At 42.8% G+C, this 24,383-nt stretch overlaps 1 protein-coding gene across 1 annotated transcript in view; it reads left to right on the forward strand.

Moving 5' to 3' along the window:
* LOC115076603 (bifunctional heparan sulfate N-deacetylase/N-sulfotransferase 4-like) overlaps positions 1–24,383 on the forward strand; it is a 287,503-nt gene that overhangs the window by 82,981 nt on the left and 180,139 nt on the right. The window contains exon 6 of the mRNA XM_029578650.1: positions 20,570–20,698. Within this exon, the coding sequence (XP_029434510.1) occupies positions 20,570–20,698 (129 nt within the window). The remainder of the gene's footprint in view (positions 1–20,569; positions 20,699–24,383) is intronic.

Raw genomic sequence — 24,383 nt, forward strand, 5'->3', positions numbered from 1 at the left:
TTTACATGTTAACATAAGAACATCAAGTAATCACTCCTTGAATCCCCGTAACTCTAATACATCCACTTTCACGGCGCTTCCACTAAATGACCTTCATAATAGGCATCATTGTGCGGTAACACATACCATTTTTCACTCTGCCTTATTTTTAATCATTGGTCAGTCCATATTCAAATTTTTCTCATTTTGCTAGTGCTCAAGTGCTCTGTGAATTAAAACTTTCTCCTCATATATTGACTTTTCCAAATTATTAATCTTATCATTACTTATCTTGAAATCCAAACATTTCTTGATGCATTATTTCAGCCCAAGATCTTCACATCCGATGGTCTATAGCAATGTGTCCAATCCCCACATTGCCTCTCCGTGTCCGTGCCCGACACTGTACAATGTTTCGGACGTTGTCGTCCTTCCTCAAGGGCAATATTTCATTCCTCCAACATGATGGCTTTCAGCGTTTTTTTCTCTTCTCATTTGAATATGGACTGACCAATGATTAAAAATAAGGCAGAGTGAAAAATGGTATGTGTTACCGCACAATGATGCCACATCTGCTATGGGACACTAATATGCTTTAGGAAATACCAAATCTACTATGGGACACTAATATGCCTTAGGAAATACCACATCTACTATGGGACACTAATATGCTTTAGGAAATACCACATCTACTATGGGACACTAATATGCTTTAGGAAATACCACATCTACTATGGGACACTAATATGCCTTAGGAAATACCACATCTACTATGGGACACTAATATGCCTTAGGAAATACCACATCTACTATGGGACACTAATATGCTTTAGGAAATACCACATCTACTATGGGACACTAATATGCCTTAGGAAATACCACATCTACTATGGGACACTAATATGCCTTAGGAAATACCACATCTACTATGGGACACTAATATGCTTTAGGAAATGCCACATCTACTATGGGACACTAATATGCCTTAGGAAATACCACATCTACTATGGGACACTAATATGCCTTAGGAAATACCACATCTACTATGGGACACTAATATGCTTTAGAAAATACCACATCTACTATGGGACACTAATATGCCTTAGGAAATACCACATCTACTATGGGACACTAATATGCCTTAGGAAATGCCACATCTACTATGGGACACTAATATGCCTTAGGAAATACCACATCTACTATGGGACACTAATATGCCTTAGGAAATACCACATCTACTATGGGACACTAATATGCTTTAGGAAATGCCACATCTACTATGGGACACTAATATGCTTTAGGAAATACCAAATCTACTATGGGACACTAATATGCCTTAGGAAATACCACATCTACTATGGGACACTAATATGCTTTAGGAAATGCCACATCTACTATGGGACACTAATATGCTTTAGGAAATGCCACATCTACTATGGGACACTAATATGCCTTAGGAAATACCAAATCTACTATGGGACACTAATATGCCTTAGGAAATACCACATCTACTATGGGACACTAATATGCCTTAGGAAATACCACATCTACTATGGGACACTAATATGCTTTAGGAAATGCCACATCTACTATGGGACACTAATATGCCTTAGGAAATACCAAATCTTACTATGGGACACTAATATGCCTTAGGAAATACCACATCTACTATGGGACACTAATATGCCTTAGGAAATACCAAATCTACTATGGGACACTAATATGCCTTAGGAAATACCATATCTACTATGGGACACTAATATGCTTTAGGAAATACCACATCTACTATGGGACACTAATATGCCTTAGGAAATACCATATCTACTATGGGACACTAATATGCTTTAGGAAATACCACATCTACTATGGGACACTAATATGCCTTAGGAAATACCACATCTACTATGGGACACTAATATGCTTTAGGAAATACCAAATCTACTATGGGACACTAATATGCCTTAGGAAATACCATATCTACTATGGGACACTAATATGCCTTAGGAAATACCACATCTACTATGGGACACTAATATGCCTTAGGAAATACCACATCTACTATGGGACACTAATATGCTTTAGGAAATACCACATCTACTATGGGACACTAATATGCCTTAGGAAATACCACATCTACTATGGGACACTAATATGCTTTAGGAAATACCAAATCTACTATGGGACACTAATATGCCTTAGGAAATACCAAATCTACTATGGGACACTAATATGCCTTAGGAAATACCACATCTACTATGGGACACTAATATGCCTTAGGAAATACCACATCTACTATGGGACACTAATATGCCTTAGGAAATACCACATCTACTATGGGACACTAATATGCTTTAGGAAATGCCACATCTACTATGGGACACTAATATGCTTTAGGAAATGCCACATCTACTATGGGACACTAATATGCTTTAGGAAATACCAAATCTACTATGGGACACTAATATGCCTTAGGAAATACCACATCTACTATGGGACACTAATATGCCTTAGGAAATACCACATCTACTATGGGACACTAATATGCTTTAGGAAATGCCACATCTACTATGGGACACTAATATGCCTTAGGAAATACCAAATCTACTATGGGACACTAATATGCCTTAGGAAATACCACATCTACTATGGGACACTAATATGCCTTAGGAAATACCAAATCTACTATGGGACACTAATATGCCTTAGGAAATACCATATCTACTATGGGACACTAATATGCTTTAGGAAATACCACATCTACTATGGGACACTAATATGCCTTAGGAAATACCATATCTACTATGGGACACTAATATGCTTTAGGAAATACCACATCTACTATGGGACACTAATATGCCTTAGGAAATACCACATCTACTATGGGACACTAATATGCTTTAGGAAATACCAAATCTACTATGGGACACTAATATGCCTTAGGAAATACCATATCTACTATGGGACACTAATATGCCTTAGGAAATACCACATCTACTATGGGACACTAATATGCCTTAGGAAATACCACATCTACTATGGGACACTAATATGCCTTAGGAAATACCACATCTACTATGGGACACTAATATGCCTTAGGAAATACCATATCTACTATGGGACACTAATATGCTTTAGGAAATACCACATCTACTATGGGACACTAATATGCCTTAGGAAATACCACATCTACTATGGGACACTAATATGCTTTAGGAAATACCAAATCTACTATGGGACACTAATATGCCTTAGGAAATACCAAATCTACTATGGGACACTAATATGCCTTAGGAAATACCACATCTACTATGGGACACTAATATGCCTTAGGAAATACCACATCTACTATGGGACACTAATATGCCTTAGGAAATACCACATCTACTATGGGACACTAATATGCCTTAGGAAATACCACATCTACTATGGGACACTAATATGCCTTAGGAAATACCATATCTACTATGGGACACTAATATGCTTTAGGAAATACCACATCTACTATGGGACACTAATATGCCTTAGGAAATACCACATCTACTATGGGACACTAATATGCTTTAGGAAATACCAAATCTACTATGGGACACTAATATGCCTTAGGAAATACCATATCTACTATGGGACACTAATATGCCTTAGGAAATACCACATCTACTATGGGACACTAATATGCCTTAGGAAATACCACATCTACTATGGGACACTAATATGCCTTAGGAAATACCACATCTACTATGGGACACTAATATGCTTTAGGAAATGCCACATCTACTATGGGACACTAATATGCTTTAGGAAATGCCACATCTACTATGGGACACTAATATGCTTTAGGAAATGCCACATCTACTATGGGACACTAATATGCCTTAGGAAATACCACATCTACTATGGGACACTAATATGCTTTAGAAAATACCAAATCTACTATGGGACACTAATATGCCTTAGGAAATACCATATCTACTATGGGACACTAATATGCCTTAGGAAATACCACATCTACTATGGGACACTAATATGCCTTAGGAAATACCACATCTACTATGGGACACTAATATGCTTTAGGAAATACCAAATCTACTATGGGACACTAATATGCCTTAGGAAATACCACATCTACTATGGGACACTAATATGCCTTAGGAAATACCACATCTACTATGGGACACTAATATGCCTTAGGAAATACCACATCTACTATGGGACACTAATATGCCTTAGGAAATACCACATCTACTATGGGACACTAATATGCCTTAGGAAATACCACATCTACTATGGGACACTAATATGCCTTAGGAAATACCACATCTACTATGGGACACTAATATGCCTTAGGAAATACCACATCTACTATGGGACACTAATATGCCTTAGGAAATACCACATCTACTATGGGACACTAATATGCTTTAGGAAATACCAAATCTACTATGGGACACTAATATGCCTTAGGAAATACCATATCTACTATGGGACACTAATATGCCTTAGGAAATACCATATCTACTATGGGACACTAATATGCTTTAGGAAATACCACATCTACTATGGGACACTAATATGCCTTAGGAAATACCACATCTACTATGGGACACTAATATGCTTTAGGAAATACCAAATCTACTATGGGACACTAATATGCCTTAGGAAATACCATATCTACTATGGGACACTAATATGCCTTAGGAAATACCACATCTACTATGGGACACTAATATGCCTTAGGAAATACCACATCTACTATGGGACACTAATATGCCTTAGGAAATACCACATCTACTATGGGACACTAATATGCCTTAGGAAATACCACATCTACTATGGGACACTAATATGCTTTAGGAAATGCCACATCTACTATGGGACACTAATATGCTTTAGGAAATGCCACATCTACTATGGGACACTAATATGCCTTAGGAAATACCACATCTACTATGGGACACTAATATGCCTTAGGAAATACCACATCTACTATGGGACACTAATATGCTTTAGGAAATGCCACATCTACTATGGGACACTAATATGCCTTAGGAAATACCACATCTACTATGGGACACTAATATGCCTTAGGAAATACCACATCTACTATGGGACACTAATATGCTTTAGGAAATGCCACATCTACTATGGGACACTAATATGCTTTAGGAAATACCAAATCTACTATGGGACACTAATATGCCTTAGGAAATACCATATCTACTATGGGACACTAATATGCCTTAGGAAATACCACATCTACTATGGGACACTAATATGCCTTAGGAAATACCACATCTACTATGGGACACTAATATGCCTTAGGAAATGCCACATCTACTATGGGACACTAATATGCCTTAGGAAATACCACATCTACTATGGGACACTAATATGCTTTAGGAAATGCCACATCTACTATGGGACACTAATATGCCTTAGGAAATACCACATCTACTATGGGACACTAATATGCCTTAGGAAATACCACATCTACTATGGGACACTAATATGCTTTAGGAAATGCCACATCTACTATGGGACACTAATATGCCTTAGGAAATACCACATCTACTATGGGACACTAATATGCCTTAGGAAATACCACATCTACTATGGGACACTAATATGCTTTAGGAAATGCCACATCTACTATGGGACACTAATATGCTTTAGGAAATACCAAATCTACTATGGGACACTAATATGCCTTAGGAAATACCATATCTACTATGGGACACTAATATGCCTTAGGAAATACCACATCTACTATGGGACACTAATATGCCTTAGGAAATACCACATCTACTATGGGACACTAATATGCCTTAGGAAATACCACATCTACTATGGGACACTAATATGCCTTAGGAAATACCACATCTACTATGGGACACTAATATGCTTTAGGAAATGCCACATCTACTATGGGACACTAATATGCCTTAGGAAATACCACATCTACTATGGGACACTAATATGCTTTAGGAAATACCAAATCTACTATGGGACACTAATATGCCTTAGGAAATACCATATCTACTATGGGACACTAATATGCCTTAGGAAATACCACATCTACTATGGGACACTAATATGCCTTAGGAAATACCACATCTACTATGGGACACTAATATGCTTTAGGAAATGCCACATCTACTATGGGACACTAATATGCTTTAGGAAATGCCACATCTACTATGGGACACTAATATGCTTTAGGAAATGCCACATCTACTATGGGACACTAATATGCCTTAGGAAATACCACATCTACTATGGGACACTAATATGCCTTAGGAAATACCACATCTACTATGGGACACTAATATGCTTTAGGAAATGCCACATCTACTATGGGACACTAATATGCTTTAGGAAATACCAAATCTACTATGGGACACTAATATGCCTTAGGAAATACCACATCTACTATGGGACACTAATATGCCTTAGGAAATACCACATCTACTATGGCACACTAATATGCCTTAGGAAATACCACATCTACTATGGGACACTAATATGCCTTAGGAAATTTATTTATTTATTTATTTATTTATTTATTTATTTAAGGTTTTTATATACCGGCAATCATGAGCACATATCTTGCTGGTTTACATGAAACGGGAGTGCATTAAATACATCAACTAGAACTGTGGTGATCGAAGGAGCAGTTACAAATAACAAGGGTAGCAGAACTTGGATAAGAAGGAAGAGATAGGAAAGAATAAACGGTTGAACGGTATACAAATAAATTAAATGCTATGTAAAAATGGCATGATTAATGGCTGAATATTTGAAGTCCTTGGTTTGTATCTATGACGTGATATTAGAAATGACGTGATATTAGAAATACCACATCTACTATGGGACACTAATATGCCTTAGGAAATGCCACATCTACTATGGGACACTAATATGCTTTAGGAAATGCCACATCTACTATGGGACACTAATATGCTTTAGGAAATACCAAATCTACTATGGGACACTAATATGCCTTAGGAAATACCACATCTACTATGGGACACTAATATGCCTTAGGAAATACCATATCTACTATGGGACACTAATATGCCTTAGGAAATACCACATCTACTATGGGACACTAATATGCCTTAGGAAATACCACATCTACTATGGGACACTAATATGCTTTAGAAAATACCACATCTACTATGGGACACTAATATGCTTTAGGAAATACCACATCTTCTATGGGACACTAATATGCCTTAGGAAATACCACATCTACTATGGGACACTAATATGCTTTAGGAAATGCCACATCTACTATGGGACACTAATATGCCTTAGGAAATGCCACATCTACTATGGGACACTAATATGCCTTAGGAAATACCACATCTACTATGGGACACTAATATGCCTTAGGAAATACCACATCTACTATGGGACACTAATATGCCTTAGGAAATACCACATCTACTATGGGACACTAATATGCTTTAGAAAATACCACATCTACTATGGGACACTAATATGCTTTAGGAAATACCACATCTTCTATGGGACACTAATATGCCTTAGGAAATACCACATCTACTATGGGACACTAATATGCTTTAGGAAATGCCACATCTACTATGGGACACTAATATGCCTTAGGAAATGCCACATCTACTATGGGACACTAATATGCCTTAGGAAATACCACATCTACTATGGGACACTAATATGCTTTAGGAAATACCACATCTACTATGGCACACTAATATGCTTTAGGAAATACCACATCTACTATGGCACACTAATATGCTTTAGGAAATACCACATCTACTATGGCACACTAATATGCTTTAGGAAATACCACATCTACTATGGCACACTAATATGCTTTAGGAAATACCACATCTACTATGGCACACTATGTGCGGTATAGGACATCAATATGCCTTAGGAAATACCATACCTACTATGGGACACACATGCCTTAGGAAATACCACATCTACTATGGGACACTAATATTCCATAGGAAATACCACATCTGCCATGGGACACTAATATGCTTGGCAATAGTGATCATAATATGATCAAATTTGATTTAATGACTGGAAGAGGAACAGTGTGCAAATCCAAGGCTCTCGTGCTAAACTTTCAAAAGGGAAACTTTGATAAAATGAGAAAAATTGTTAGAAAAAAACTGAAAGGAGCAGCTACAAAAGTAAAAAATGTCCAAGAGGCGTGGTCATTGTTAAAAAATACCATTCTAGAAGCACAGTCCAGATGTATTCCACACATTAAGAAAGGTGGAAAGAAGGCAAAACGATTACCGGCATGGTTAAAAGGGGAGGTGAAAGAGGCTATTTTAGCCAAAAAATTTTCATTCAAAAATTGGAAGAAGGATCCAACAGAAGAAAATAGGATAAAGCATAAACATTGGCAAGTTAAATGTAAGACATTGATAAGACAGGCTAAGAGAGAATTTGAAAAGAAGTTGGCTGTAGAGGCAAAAACTCACAGTAAAACCTTTTAAAATATATCCGAAGCAGAAAGCCTGTGAGGGAGTCAGTTGGACCGTTAGATGATCGAGGGGTTAAAGGGGCACTTAGAGAAGATAAGGCCATCGCTGAAAGATTAAATGATTTCTTTGCTTCGGTGTTTACTGAAGAGGATGTTGGGGAGGTACCCGTAATGGAGAAGGTTTTCATTGTTGCGATCCCCCCTGCTGCTGCGCTACAGGAGGTCTCTTACCTTCCTCCAGAGGCCGCTCTGAAGCCTGGGCCTCGCCTGTGTTCCATGTGGGACTTGCTCCAGGGCCTGAGAGGCCTAGCTGTGCCTGTGGCTTGCTTGCCATCTATTGTGGGTGGGGAGGAGGCGGGGGCGGCCAAAGGCCGCCCCGCCCCCTAAAGAAACAGGGAGAAACAGACAACTAAAGAAAGGGAAGGAGAATCCATTGCACCTCAGCGCCCCCTTGCGAGGGCGCCGGAGACTACCAGCATGGGACAAAGGAAGGGAAGGTAGGAGGGGTGACAAAACAAGAGGCCACTAGGACACACGTGGCCGAAAAAGCAAGCAGGAGGCTGGAAGCAGGAAGCAGCAGTAGCTGGAACCAGCAGGCAGCAGCAGCAGGGCTCAGGAGTAGCAGCAGGGCTGGAGGCCCAGGAGACTCAAAGTCACAGGGCTGGAGGCCCAAGAGAGACAGCACTACAGGGCTGTAGGCCCAAGAGAGACAGCACTACAGGGCTGGAGGCCCAAGAGAGACAGCACTACAGGACTGGAGGCCTAGCAGACACAGCTCCAGGGCCTGAGAGGCCTAGCAGACACAGCTCCAGGGCCCGAGAGGCCTAGCAGACACAGTTCCAGGGCCCTGGAGGCCTAGCAGACACAGCTCCAGGGCCTGAGAGGCCTAGCAGACACAGCTCCAGGGCCTGGGAGGCCTAGCAGACACAGCTCCAGGGCCTGTGTTCCATCCGGGACTTGCTCCAGGGCCTGAGAGGCCTAGCTGTGCCTGTGGCTTGCTTGCCAGCGTTTTGACTTCCTGTTTGGCGACGCCCTTCTCCTAGGGGCTGGCCTGCAGCTCTCCACCTGACTTATAGGCCCAGCGGTGGGCGGTCCTGGCAAGCTCCTCCCAGGGAGTTGCCTTCTACCCCCAGTATTTAAGGACTTTCTGTTCACTTGCAAAGGGCCTTCGGATCAGGTCCTACAGTTGTCTGTATCCTTGCTGATCCAGGTCTTCCGTGATCACATTTGCCTTGGTGGATCCCTGTCCAGTGTCTCTGCCTTGATGTCTGTTCCTGACCTTGCTTTGATGTCTGTTCCTGAAGCTGCCTGATTCCGTTCCTGTTCCAGTTCTGGTTGTTCTGCCCTGTGTCTTTGTCTGGTTCCTGAGCCTTCTGTCCTGTTGGGCCCTGGAGTGGCCAACAGGAGGGATTCATCCCACGGGCTCTTGAGCTTCCCTGCCTGCCAGCCGAAAGGGCTTCGGATGTCAGTATCCCAGCATCGGAGTTCCTGTTCGCCTGGATCTTCTGCTTTGTCTTCCCTGCACCCTCCTTTCCTCAGCGTGGTCCGCGACCAGCCTTCCTGGGCTGTGTAGGGCGCATCTGGGACAGGGTGGTCCGCAACTCAGTCCCACGGGTGGGCTGAGTAGGGCGCCCTGATGGACAGTGCCATGTTTCCGTCCAGCCTTGTCTACAGTGTCTGCTTCAGCCCTTGCCCGGATGTCTTCCTGTCTCTGCCTTGACCTACGTCCTCGTCTGGTTCCTGAGCCTTCTGTCCTGTTGGGCCCTGGAGTGGCCAACAGGAGGGAATCGTCCCACGGGCTCTTGAGCTTCTGCCAGCCGAGGGGGCTTCGGATATGAGTATCCCAGCATCGGAGTTCCTGCTCGCCTGGATCTTTCCTGTGTCTCACTTCAGCCCTTGTCCTGATGTCTCCGTCTTGCTTCAGCCTGCTTCTGCCCCGTCTGATGTCTTCTGTTTAAGGACTCTGTCTGCCCTCGCCTCTGTCCGGCCTGCTGCCCATTGCCGTTCCCTGCGGCAGGTCCGAAAGGGCTGGGAACAGTTGGAGGACCGTTCATTAGTCAACTTCCCCGTGTTGGCTACCATGGGCATGCAGGTCCGGCTGAGGGCCGGACTCCCTGCTTCTGTTCCTGCCGGCCTGGCTCACCATGCCTGCCCAGCTCACCTCCCACGGTGTGGCTTGGGGCTCCTCCTTGAGTCCTGCCGTGGCCCAAGGGCTCACCACCACCCGCTTACGACGACCGCGCCCGCGTGCGCTCTTAACATTCATGGGTAATGATTCAGATGGACTGAATCAAATCATGGTGAACCTAGAAGATGTAGTAGGCCTTATTGACAAACTGAAGAGTAGTAAATCACCCGGACCAGATGGTATACACCCCAGAGTTCTGAAGGAACTAAAAAATGAAATTTCAGACCTATTAGTAAAAATTTGTAACTTATCATTAAAATCATCCATTGTACCTGAAGACTGGAGAATAGCAAATGTAACCCCAATATTTAAAAAGGGCTCCAGGGGCGATCCGGGAAACTACAGACCGGTTAGCCTGACTTCAGTGCCAGGAAAAATAGTGGAAAGTGTTCTAAACATCAAAATCACAGAACATATAGAAAGACATGGTTTAATGGAACAAAGTCAGCATGGCTTTACCCAAGGCAAGTCTTGCCTCACAAATCTGCTTCACTTTTTTGAAGGAGTTAATAAACATGTGGATAAAGGTGAACCGGTAGATATAGTATACTTGGATTTTCAGAAGGCGTTTGACAAAGTTCCTCATGAGAGGCTTCTAGGAAAAGTAAAAAGTCATGGGAAAAATAACCCATGCTATAATTACACAATGTTGGGTTCCATATTAGGTGCTACAACCCAAGAAAGAGATCTAGGTGTCATAGTGGATAACACATTGAAATTGTCGGGTCAGTGTGCTGCGGCAGTCAAAAAAGCAAACAGAATGTTGGGAATTATTAGAAAGGGAATGGTGAATAAAATGGAAAATGTCATAATGCCTCTGTATCGCTCCATGGTGAGACTACACCTTGAATATTGTGTACAATTCTGGTCGCCACATCTCAAGAAAGATATAATTGCGATGGAGAAGGTACAGAGAAGGGCTACCAAAATGATAAAGTGAATGGAACACCTCCCCTATGAGGAAAGACTAAAGAGGTTAGGACTTTTCAGCTTGGAGAAGAGACGACCGAGGGGGGATATGATAGAGATGTTTAAAATCATGAGAGGTCTAGAACGGGTAGATGTGAATCGGTTATTTACTCTTTCGGATAGTACAAAGACTAGGGGGCTTCCATGAAGTTAGCATGGGGCACATTTAAAACTAATCGGAGAAAGTTCTTTTTTACTCAACGCACAATTAAACTCTGGAATTTGTTGCCAGAGGATGTGGTTAGTGCATTTAGTGTAGCTGTGTTTAAAAAATGATTGTATAAGTTCTTGGAGGAGAAGTCCATTATCTGCTATTAAGTTCACTGAGAGAATAGCCACTGCCATTAGCAATGGTAACATGGAATAGACTTAGTTTTTGGGTACTTGCCAGGTTCTTATGGCCTGGATCGGCCACTGTTGGAAACAGGATGCTGGGCTTGAAGGACCCTTGGTCTGACCCAGTATGGCATTTTCTTATGTTCTTATGTTCTTATGTGGCCAGTAGGTCCATGGCTGGGAGGCCCCAGCGATTTACTATCAGTTGGAAGGCTGTGGTCAACAGTACCCATTCCCCTGGGTCCAGGCTCTCTCTGCTGAGGAAGTCTGCTGAGACGTTGTCTTTTCCTGCGATGTGGGAGGCCAAGATCCCTTGTAGGTTTACCTCCACCCATGCCATGAGAGGGTCTATCTCCAGAGACACATGCTGGCTCCTGGTTCTTCCCTGGCAGTTGATGTAGGCAACTGTTGTAGCGTTGTCCGACATTACTCAGATCGCTTGACCTCGGAGTCTGTGGCTAAATCGCAGGAAAACTAGTCTGACTGCTCGAGCTTCCAGGTGGTTTATGCTCCATCCTGCCTCTTCCTTGCACCATTATCCCTGTGCCGTCAGTTTCTGACAGTGGGCTCCCCACCCTCATAGGCTCGCATCCGTGGTGAGCATGATCCAGTTTGGTGGGGATAGGCTTACTCCTCTGCTTTGGTAGTCTTCCTGTAGCCACCACTGAAGCTGAGAACGTACCTCTGCTGGTAGTTGGAGGCAAATTGAGTAGTCCTGGGACAGTGGGTTCCAGTGTGACAGTAAGGAGCACTGGAGTGATCGCATGTGAGCCCTTGTCCACAGAACGACCTCCAGGGTTGATGCCATGAGCCCGAGGACTTGAAGATAGTCCCATACATTGGGGTATGCACTGGTCATCAATCGTTGTTATTGTTCCATCAGCTTCCTCCTCGGAGGAGGAGGTAGGAAGACTTTGTTCTGTTTGGTGTCAAAACAGGCTCCCAGGTACACTAGAGACCGAGAGGGCTGCAGGCTGCTCTTCACTGTGTTCACGACTCATCCGAGTTCCTGCAGTAGGTTCTTGACTCTGCTGGTCACCTGCCAGCTCTCTTCCAAAGACTTTGCCCTGATCAGCCAGTCGTCCTTTCAGTGCTCTTTCTGAGGTTTGCCCAGTCGTATGAGACGCTGTTTGTGGTAGCAAGCCCTATTCTATGCCTTACTCTTCCTGATCTTTTTCCTAAACAAGCATGTTTTGAACATTTTAAGGATTTAAAGACCTACTTGTTTTAAAAGGTTTAAATCAGAAAGTATGATTGCAGAGTGCTTTTTCTTGGTTGTGCTGATTGTTTTTCTTTTTATTATTTAATCTGTACATGTCGTAGTCTATTGTTTTTAAATTTTTGTCTCTGTTTATTTGTTCTATTTTTTATTGTATTGTTTATGTTGTTAGAAGAGTTTTACAGTATGTTTTGTTTTTTTTGGGCAAAGCAAAAGGACAATGTGGAGTAAAAAGCACACATATGTGAAGATGAAAATAAACAGAAATGTGTGGTACAATGTAAACTGTTCTAATAATTAAATTATATGTTTATTGCAAAACAAGATACACAGTTTATAATATGAAGAGTATGGAACCCCCGGCGGGCTTTCATAATCACCATAATACATTAATGTATATTCATCTCCTGAAAATTCTTTCCACATACAGTTCAAAAACAGAGTTGAACACTGCGAGTCTGGTAGTAATACCCACTAGTTCTTCAGATGTTCTTTGATCAGTGAGAGTATTTGTTTAATATCGCTTCTCAGCAATTAGGGGTCAGTTTTAAGACCCGCGCACGTCCATTTGCGCACATGGACGTGTCAATTTTATAAGATGTAGGCAGCCCACGACTCATGCATGTACGGTGACACAATCGGGGCTCACCCAGTTCCCTCCCAGTCCACTCCAATTAAGGGAACTTTCCCATCCCTAACCCTACCCTTCTCCTCTCCTTCCAGACCCTAACCCCTTACCTAACTCTTAGAATTGTATTTATTTGTTACCTTGCTGCTCCTCTGGAGTATCAGTAGATTCCGTGTGCTGGCTGCTTCCATGGGACATCGTCGAATGGCACTGTCCTGGCCACCCCCCGCCCCTCCCTGCCCAGACCATGCCACCCCGGCCCACCTTTTCTTTCAAACCAGCACTTCGGCGCATAACAGGGGTTACATGCGTGGCTGGGCCTTTTGTAAAATGCACGCTCAAGGCCCGGCCATGTACATAACCCCCATTTTTTACACACAGTGGACTTTTAAATTTTACTTGTTAATGAAATGAAGTCGAAGGCATTGAGGGGACAGTCCCAATGTGTATAGCTTCAGCTTATTCAATCAATGAAAGGTAACCTGAGGAAGTGGGGAGATGGTCCTAATGTATATCACACTGCGTCTATTCTAGCATAAAGCTTTATTAAAGACTTTCCAGTGGCATTTCCCGCAGCAGCTAGTGTGACTGTACAGTTGTGCAATATACATTAGGACCATCTCCCAATATCCTCAAGTTACCTCTTTTCATTAACTGAATAAGCTGAAGTAAGACTTTTTGAGAAATGACAAACAAATACCCTTATTGAACATAGAACACCTCAAGAACTAGAGGTATTACTACCAGACTCGCAGTGTTCAACCCTATTTTTGAACTGTATGTGAAAAGACTTTTCAGGAGATGGATTTACATGAAAGTACTGTGATGATACGAATGCCTGCCGGGGGTTCTATAGTCTTCCTATCATAAACTATATATCTTGTTTTGTAATAAATATATAATTTAATTATTTGTGCTGGCTCAATAAGAAATACACGGATTTCCCTCTTCCAGACAGCTAACTTTTCTTTTTCTTAATCAATTTTCAGGCAAAGATCTTTTAAGTTTGAAATAATTTATTGTACAGATAATTTTCCATTACTTACAATTGTCACATTCCAAACGCATATGCCCCAGGCAGAGATCTTTGTAGCCGGAGATAGGCAGGAGAAGGGTGATGGAGTTTCATGGGATTCAGGGTGAGAAGACAAGGGGTTCTGAAGCTGATTAGTCTTTAGAATTAAAGCGATGAGAAGAAATGTAGAAAAGCTAATTTATTTATTTATTTATTTATTTTGGGTTTTTATATACCGGCATTCGGGAACGGAGTCCCATCATGCTGGTTCACATAGAACAGGGGTGCATCAAAAACATAAACTAAGAACAGTGGTGCGGAAAATGCAGTTACATATAACAGGGAGATTGGAACTTGGCAGAGAAAGAAGAGAAAGGACAGGTTATTAATTCAAACATGTAAACAATAATGGAGATGGTTAATCATGGTGTAATTGGAGATAAGGATTGGCGAGGATGAGATATATTAGTTTGAGTCCGGGAATGCTTGTAAGAATATCCATGTCTTTAGTCTTTTTTTGAAGGTTGAGATGCATGTTTCCAGTCTGATGTTAGAGGGGATAGAGTTCCATAACGGTGGAATGGCTGTAGAGAATGCCCGATCTCTTAGCGTGATGTGTCTGGTGGATTTGGGCGGTGGTACCTGTAGTGATCCTTTGTATGCATCTCTTGTCGGTCTTGACGAGTTATGTAGTTGGAGAGGGATCTGTAGGTCAATGGGAGCCAGTAGATGGATATTTTTGTATGTGGTAAGAATGGCCTTGTATATTATTCTAAAGTGTATGGGTAACCAGTGGAGGTTCTTTAAGATGGGGGTTATGTGATCCCTTCTCCTGGAGTTTGTCAGTATTCGTGCAGCTGCATTTTGTACCATCTGCAGCGGTTTGGTGTAAGAGGCGGGAAGACCAAGTAAGATGCTGTTACAATAGTCCAGTTTTGAAAAAATGATTGCTTGCAGTATGGTTCTGAAATCTTGGGCATGGAAAAGAGGTCTAATTCTTTTCAGCACCTGTAGTTGGTAGAAACAGTCTTTGGTTGTTTTGTTGATAGTAGCTTTGAAATTCAGACGATTGTCAATTAGGACTCCTAGGTCTCTCACTTGTGTGATTGTTGGTGTGTCTTGCTGTGTTGGGATGATGGTGCTGTTCTCAGGGGTGATGAGTAGGAGTTCTGTTTTGCCTGAATTTAGTACCAGGTTCAGGCTGGTGAGGAGGAGTTGAATTTTTTGAAGGCATGTGTTCCAGTAAGACAGCGTTTTTGCGAGGGAATCCTTAATGGGGATCAGGACCTGTATATCATCAGCGTACAGGAAATGTTTGAGGTTGAGGTCGGTGAGAAGTTGGCATAACGGTGTGAGGTAAATGTTAAATAAAGTAGGAGACAGGGAAGAGCCCTGTGGGACTCCTACTGATGAAGGGTGTTGTGAGGATTCTTTGTTCTGTAGCTTGACCTTGTATCCTCTATTGCTGAGAAATGATATGAACCAGGAGAGTGCTGTGCCTGATATACCTAAGGAGGCTAGCTGGTTAATGAGTAGGGAATGGTTAACGGTGTCAAAGGCTGACGAGAGGTCCAGTAGGATCAGTAAGAATGATTGACCTTTATCAAGGCCCAAGATGAGGTGATCTGTTAAGGAGATGAGGAGTGACTCCGTGCTAAGTGTTTTGCGGAATCCGTATTGTGATGGGAATAGGAGGTTGTTTTCTTCAATGTAATTTGAGAGACGGGTATTCACCAATTTCTCCATAATCTTGGCTATGAAGGGGAGGTTGGCGATCGGTCGGTAGTTGTTTGGGTCATTAGGATCTAGGTTTGGTTTCTTGAGTAGTGGTTTGAGCGAGGCCATTTTGAGGTGATCTGGGTAAGATCCTTGTTGTATTGAGCAGTTTATGATGTCTGACAGGGATTTGGAGATGGCGTCAGGAATTGATAGAAGCAATTTCGAGGGGATGTGATCCGATGGGTGAGAGGAAGGTTTCATTTTCTGTAGGATATCATGGATCTCGATGGAGGAAGTGAGTTCCAGTTCAGCTAAGCTGGTGTTGTTGACGGCGGTCTGAGGTGAGGTTGATGTATAAACGGTGTTAGAGGGGAGCTGGGTTAGAAGTTTGCTGATTTTGTTGTTGAAAAATATTGCTAGTTCTTCCGCTTTAGATTTAGCTTGGGTGAGAGCTATTTCTGGAGGGCTTGTTTGTGTGAGGTTAGAAACGTAGCTAAAGAGGGCTTTAGCATCGAAGACTAGGTGGTGGATCTTGGATGCGTAATAGTTCCTCTTGGATCTTAGTGTATTGGATTTGTATTGTTGAAGAGTTGATTTATAGGTAGATAGCATGGTGGTGCTGGGTTTTTGCGCCATTTAGCCTCGTTTTGTCTTAGCAGTAGTTTGAGATTTTTTAGCTCTGGGGTAAACCACGGTTGTCTTTTGGATGAATTGGGGTGCGGTTTTTTTGTTGTTAGAGGGCATAGCTTGTTGGCAATGGATTCCGTGATGTTGTTCCAAGAACGTAGAGCTGAATTAGGATTGGTGAGGTCTACTTGAGTGAGATGTGATGATAAGTGATTGCTAAGATCTTCCATGGAGCATGTTTTCCTGTAAGTGAAGCAGGGGGAGGGTATGCGAGGTGGACTGGTGCCTTTTATTGAGAATGAAGATGTTATGAGGGAGTGATCTGACCAAGGGACCTTCGTGTAAGTGGGGTGCTGAACAGGTTTGATTGCTGTATTGACGAAGATGAGGTCAAGTGTGTGGCCAGCTTTGTGTGTGGGTTTGTTGACTAATTGAGTGAAACCTAGGGCGGAGTATGCTGTGAGTAAGGCTTCGCAGTTGGGTGATAGTTTAGAGTTGTCGACGTGGAGGTTAAAGTCACCTAAGATTATGGTTGGAGCATCCAGATTGATGAGGGATGTGGTTAGTTCGACCAGAGGAGAGGCGTCCGTTTCCAGGACACCTGGAGGGGCGTAGACAAGTAGAATTTGTAGTTTGTCTGAAGAGAAGAAGCCAATTTCAAGTTTAGAGTTTGTATTGGTGGAGTGCTGAGTGAATCTGAGGTCCTTTTTTGTGGCTAGGAGGATACCTCCTCCTTTTTTTCTTCCCTGGCGTGGAATGGAGAAGAAGTTATATGTCTCTGTGGGTAGTTGGTTAATTATTGCAGAGTCTGAGGGTTTAAGCCAGGTCTCAGTAATTGCGCATATATCCGGTTTCACATCGGTGAGGTAGTCGTTTAGTATTACTGATTTCTTTGTTAGTGATTGCGCATTGAATAATGTTAACGAAAATAGTGTGAGGCCTAGCAGTTGGGTGAAGGGAGTGATCATGATTGGAGATAGGGTTTTAAGGTTGTGGTGCTGGGCCTGTCGAGTTGAATGTCCTTTGGAAGGTGGCCAGTGTGGGAGGATTGGGATCGGAAAAGATGGGGACATTCTGAGATTGCTGTGGCAGGCGATGAATATTGGCCGCTGAGGGTGAAGCGTTTGTGGTCCTTAAAGGGACAGTGTGATATGTGATTTTGTTTGTTGACTGGTGAAGCCAAATGTTTGGGGGATGTTTGTAGGTGAGGGAGACGTATTGAAGTGGGATAGCGTTTGACGAGTCCACGGTCCTCTGTCCTCAGGGGCTGCACGAAGGGGCGCACAAAGGGGCAGGCCCCTTTGTCGTGCTCCTTCGGCGCGCGACGCACGGCGCGCGGCGCCTGGTAGAGTGAGGCTTAAATGTCTGTCTGGCTGACCCTGATTGGGTCTCAGGTAGTGGTGTGGGCGGGCCTTGGCGCGGTTATGCGCCGGTTTTCTTTGCAGGTTTTCGGCGCTTTGGGAGCGCGGCTGGCGCTGGGGTCTCCCGGGTGTGGAGGGCGGGCAGTGACCTTACCTTCCCCCGGCGGGGCTTTGGCGCCGGTCGCGCAGGTCTGCAGTCACGATCGGGAGCGGCAGCGAAGTGGAAGATGGCGCTTCTCAGCGCTGGATTTAAAAGATCTGCCCGGCTGACCCTGATTGGGTCTCAGGTAGTGGTGTGGGCGGGCCTTGGCGCGGTTATGCGCCGGTTTTCTTTGCAGGTTTTCGGCGCTTTGGGAGCGCGGCTGGCGCTGGGGTCTCCCGGGTGTGGAGGGCGGGCAGTGACCTTACCTTCCCCCGGCGGGGGAAGGTAAGGTCACTTACAGAGCCTGCAGGTACTTCTAGCCTTTAGGCAGCATGGTTGAGACTAACAGTCTTGGAGAGTGATTTCAGGAAACGTCCCCACAAGCTGGGCCTAGAGGGCGATATCCAATGGTAGCGAGCCTAGGATCCATGTGATGCAGGGGGGGCATGAAGGGCAGTTCCTTGAGCCAATAAGGCACTTAAGAGGACTCAAGTTAGATTGAGAGGGCATGCAGACCCTTCCCAATGAGAGAAGCAGGGGGGAGGGAGTTTCTCTTAAAGGCAGGGCTCACAGGCTTTTATCATGGGTTACAAGTAAAGACTGCAGTAGACACAGTTAAACTGCAATGTATATACAGATACCAAAATGTACCCACTGCTGGGGACAGAACATTATAACAGAACAGTTTACGTTGTGCCATACATTTGTTTCTTTTTATTTTTTCCTTTGTCATCTTTTCATGAATATGTTTCTGTGAACTGCTTAGAATTATAGATAATGCAGTCTTAGAAATGTTTAAAGAAATAAATATAAATAAAATAAATCCAAAACAGGCACTTTCTCAATTATCCCGAGCCTCACTAAAAGTTGACCAATGCAACTCTATGGTACTCATAAAACTATGGTTTCATCCAAGCCTCAATGAAAAGTTAAATGTTTTGACATAATCCTGCTCTAAGCCTGCATGGTAGAGAGAGAACATCTGGCCAGTTACTGAGCTCTCCAAGGAGTAAGCATAGACCAAGCATAGCAACTCCACTAAAGCAAATCATTTCAATAAGTAACAATGGGTTAAAAATCTTCAGAGGGATAGCAGGAGTCGAGTGGCACCTTATACTAATCAATTTATTAAAGCAGAGCTTTCGAGCACTGACAAAGTGGACTCATGCTTTATTTAATTGGTTAGTCTATAAGGTGCAACTGGACTCCTGTCTTTTTTAATCATGGGTTACAACACCGCTAGCCACCTAATTCTATCTGGTTAAGTTTCAGCTGCCCTGATTTGGTGGAAAATGAATTTCACTTAGGAAGGCAAAATTTGGCCTGCTAAGTTAGGGACTCAGCATGTAGCAAAGGGACACAAGTTTCTCATTAACAACAGTTTTTCACTTTGATTTTCACAGTTTCGAAATACTTCAAGAAGTAAAACTTAAATGTTTGTTTATTTATTTATTTGACATATTCGTCTTGCGCCTACATCGGATTTACCTATGCTAAGCGAATTACATAAACAGAATGAAAATAAAACAGAATTCTAAGACAGTAAAAGAAAAGAAAAGAAAAACTTAGTAAAACCTTCAACATCAAGGTATAAGAGAAGTGCAAATGAGTATCTGCTGATGGAATAAGAATAATGAGGTCCCTTGCAGGTCTCATGTTCAGGGCTTGCTGTGCAAGGTTAATCCTGATGTCATCCAGACACATCGGCATTACTTGTACAAGTGACTTTCCTATTCTACATTGTCCTGACACTACACTACTCAGTATTTATTTCAAATTTCATATATGAAAGTATAACCTTTCTAGGCAGTGTACAGTACAGCATGCACAATAACAAAACACGAGAAAACTGAAAACATGACGACCTGGCCTGCCTAGTGATGCCAGTTTCCCATTCTTTCTAGGTACTTCCTCGGCAAACCTGCGGTCTGTTCACTCATACCATCTTCCACAAGGAGTATCCTGGAGGGCCTCAGGAACTGGACAACAGTATCCAGGGAGGAGAGCTCTTCCTCACTATTCTCCTAAACCCTGTATGTACCTAGCCCTCCTTATCACAGTGTCAGCAGGATAGCATGACTCTGCACAGGACAGGCAGTGAGAATGAGGGTTTGATTGCTTCAGAAAAACTGATTTATTACAAGAACAACTTATCAATAAAATGCCTTCTGTCAGAATTCAGTCTGATCCCATGCAATCCTGTTCTTTGACTTCTTCTCAGGGGCGTGGGGTGACTGCTGAGGTCGGTGTTGCACCAGAGCTGTCCTAGAACACAGTCCACCCTCCTACCTTGCCTTGTGAGCACTACTTTCTTTGATACAAAAGCCTATCAAATTTATGTTCACAGCAACCCAATCCTTAGAGGGAAAATAAACTAAAGCCATCCCTTAAAATAATTGCCTAATCTACTAACAGCAATTACAATAAAATATGTGAAGGAAAAAACATTTCTGCAAGAATATTCAAAACCAATTTCTGCATGCAAATGAAATTAATAAAGCGCATACTTCTGTTTAAAATAAAAATGAGAAAGAGAAGGCCATGATGCCATAAAAGGCAGTGATGATAAGTACCATAATTTTCACAAGAATTGAAGTTACACAAGAACTGGACCTTTAAAATACAAACCCTCAACAAATAGAAAATAGAAATGTGCCACCAAAAACTATACTGGAAACCTCACAAAAAATCAAACAATAAAATCAAGAGATATAAAGCAAGTGCAGAGAAGGGCGACCTACACGATAAGGGGAATGGAACAGCTCCCCTAAGAGGAAAGGCTGAGGAGGTTAGGTCTATTCAGCTTGGAGAAGAGACGACTGAGGGGGGATATGATAGAAGTCTACAAAATCATGAAATGACTCGAACAAGTTAATGTGAATCAGATATTTACTCTCTCAGATAATAGAAGGACCAGGGTGCACTCCATGAAGTTAGCAAGTAACTCATTTAAATCAAATTGAAGAAAATTATTTTTCACTTAGCACATAGTTAAGATCTGGAATTCATTGCCAGAGGATGTGGTTACAGCAGATAGTGTAACTGAGTTTAAAAAGGTTTGGATAAGTTCTAAAGGAAAAATCCATAAACTGCTATTAATTAATAAGCAATAGTAGCTTGAGATTTATTTAATATTTGGGAACTTGCCAGGTACTTGTGACTTGGATTGGCCACTGTTGAAAACAGGATACTGGGTTTGATGGTCTGACCCAGTATGGCATATCTTATGTTCTTATTCATAATATTAAAACCAAGCTAACAAAAAAAAAATGTCAACACAGCCACGAACATCCAATAATTTTAAAAAACTTGTATATGTTTGTTCTAATATTTCCAAAACATCAATAAAATATTTTAACACATCTGATGAATAAAACATCCAATAATTAAAAAAATATTTTAATATCCCCCCAAAAAAACAATAAAATGTTTCAAAACAATAGAAACTTCAAATTATACCCAATAATTAAAAATAATGATTACAAAATTTCCTGCTGTCCATAACTGGGACCTTTTGATTTCCACTCACCCTGAGATTATCATAGATTGGGGGAGGTAGGCCACACAAACTCTCTCTTCTCTCCCTCGTTCTCTCACTAATGGTTCCTGACATGACAAGGTCTGTAATTCATAGACATGACATGCCGAGCATATAGCCACCAGGAACACCATTTTCAAAGTTAATAAATGCAAGGAAAGACTGCACAGTGGCCGAAAGGAGGTCCTGCCAAAAACTCCAATACTAGATTAAGATTCCACAAGGGAACCGACCACCAAAGGGATGGACGGAGGTGCTTCACCCCTTTAAGAAAATGGGCCATGTCCGGATGAGCCGACAGGCGGGTTCCGTGCACCTTGCCCCTGAAACAGGAGAGAGCCACTACCTGGACCTTCAAGGATTTTAGGATCCAACCATTATTCAAGCTGTCCTGCAAAAATTCCAGAATTAGTGGGATTTTGACTATCTGAGGAGAAACCCCGTGTTCCTTGCAACAGGCCTCAAATACTCTCCAGACCTGCACATACGCTAGGGACGGAGAGAACTTCCACATGCGGTGTAGGGTGGCAATTCTGCTGCCGAATATCCTCGCTTCATCAGGTGAGCCCTCTCAAGGGCCAGACCATAAGACAGAACTGAGTCAGATCCTCGTGACGGACTGGTCCCTCCTGTAGCAGGTCCTTGAGTGGTGGGAGACACAGGGTGTCTCCATCAGGAGTCACCGCAAGTCCGCATATCATGGATGGTGGGTCCATCTAGAGCTACTAGTAGGACTAATCCCCTCTGGTGCTCAGTTCTGTGAATGACCCTGCCCCACAGGGATCACACAGGGAAGGTGTGTAGCAACTCCTCCTCCAGCCAGGTCTGAATGAGAGCATCTATCCTCAGGGACCACTGATCTCTTCTGCGACTGAAGAATCGGGGAACCTTCGTGGTGTGAGATGAGGCCAGCAGATCGATGGACGAGAGACCCCAGTGATCTACCAGCTGAAAGGCTTTGGCCGATGACACCCAATCTCCTGTATCCAGTCTCTCTCTGCTTAGAAAGTCTGCTCTGATGTTGTCTTTTCCTGTGAAGTGGGAGGCTATCATCTGTGGATGTATTTCTGCCCATTCCATAAGGAGATCTATCTCCTGTGACACTTGCTGGCTTTTGGTTCCACCCTGGAAGCTGATGTAGGCTACTGTCATTTTGTTGTCCGACATTACAAACACGCTTGCACCTGGAGTAAGTGGCTGAATTGTAGACACGCCAATCTGACTGCCCTGGCTTCCAGGCAGTTTATGTTCCAGAGGGCCTCTTCCCTGGTCCAACGTCCCTGGGTCATCAGTTCTTGACAGTGAGCTCCCCAGCCCTGGAAGCTCACGTCTGTTGTGAGGACCAGCCAGTTCGGAGAGGACAGAGGTACACCCCTGTTCTGGGTTCTGGCCGTACACACACAGAGAATATACCGAGTTGCTTGCCTGTACTCCCACAGGACTACCTCGGGGCTGATTCTCGGCAACAGGGGAGATACCGAGGGGCTTTATACCTCGGGGCTTCTCCGATACACCAACAAACATGTACACAATACACATACACTGAGTCAGTACACCAGGATCCAGGTATTAGATGGAAAGTTCATTTGAGCACTTACTAAGCAAAGTACTAATAATACAAATCCCAAACCGAAAGCACTGGAGAGGTGATTGCAAGCAAATAATAATAATGATTAGAAAGGTATTGAAAAATACATATCAAGATAGCAAATCTTACATTCCTAATGACAGATGAAATCGTTCAGCTCCACAAGTCTGAAATAAGAAACAGACGATGCACGCTGTTCTCACAGACCTGATTACTTTGATCCTAACTTGCAAAAAGCAGGAGCGGAGTCCCCCTCCCTCCTACTGTTTTTATCACCCTTCAGCACATCTGCTTGACAGTGTCTGTTGTTTACTGCCTCCCCCTGATACTCTCAGGTTTTTGGTCTCACCTTGGGCTAACAGTTCTCATGGTTTCAGCACATAAGCATTTTTAGTGTCTGCACAGCTTTTGGAAAAAATAATACATTTTAGTTCCCAGAGACATCTAGAAAGGACTCGTAATAACAGCATTTGCAGCAGGTGTCATAGATATCTTCCTTCTCTGCGGCCTTTCTTTCACTTGAGAGTTCTTTCACTAACTGAGGCTGGCTAATTGTGGCCAGCAATTAGCAAACCCCAACAGCCCCTGCCCA

The sequence above is a fragment of the Rhinatrema bivittatum genome, chromosome 1, assembly GCF_901001135.1.
Source record: "Rhinatrema bivittatum chromosome 1, aRhiBiv1.1, whole genome shotgun sequence".
NCBI classification, from domain to species: Eukaryota; Metazoa; Chordata; class Amphibia; order Gymnophiona; family Rhinatrematidae; genus Rhinatrema; species Rhinatrema bivittatum.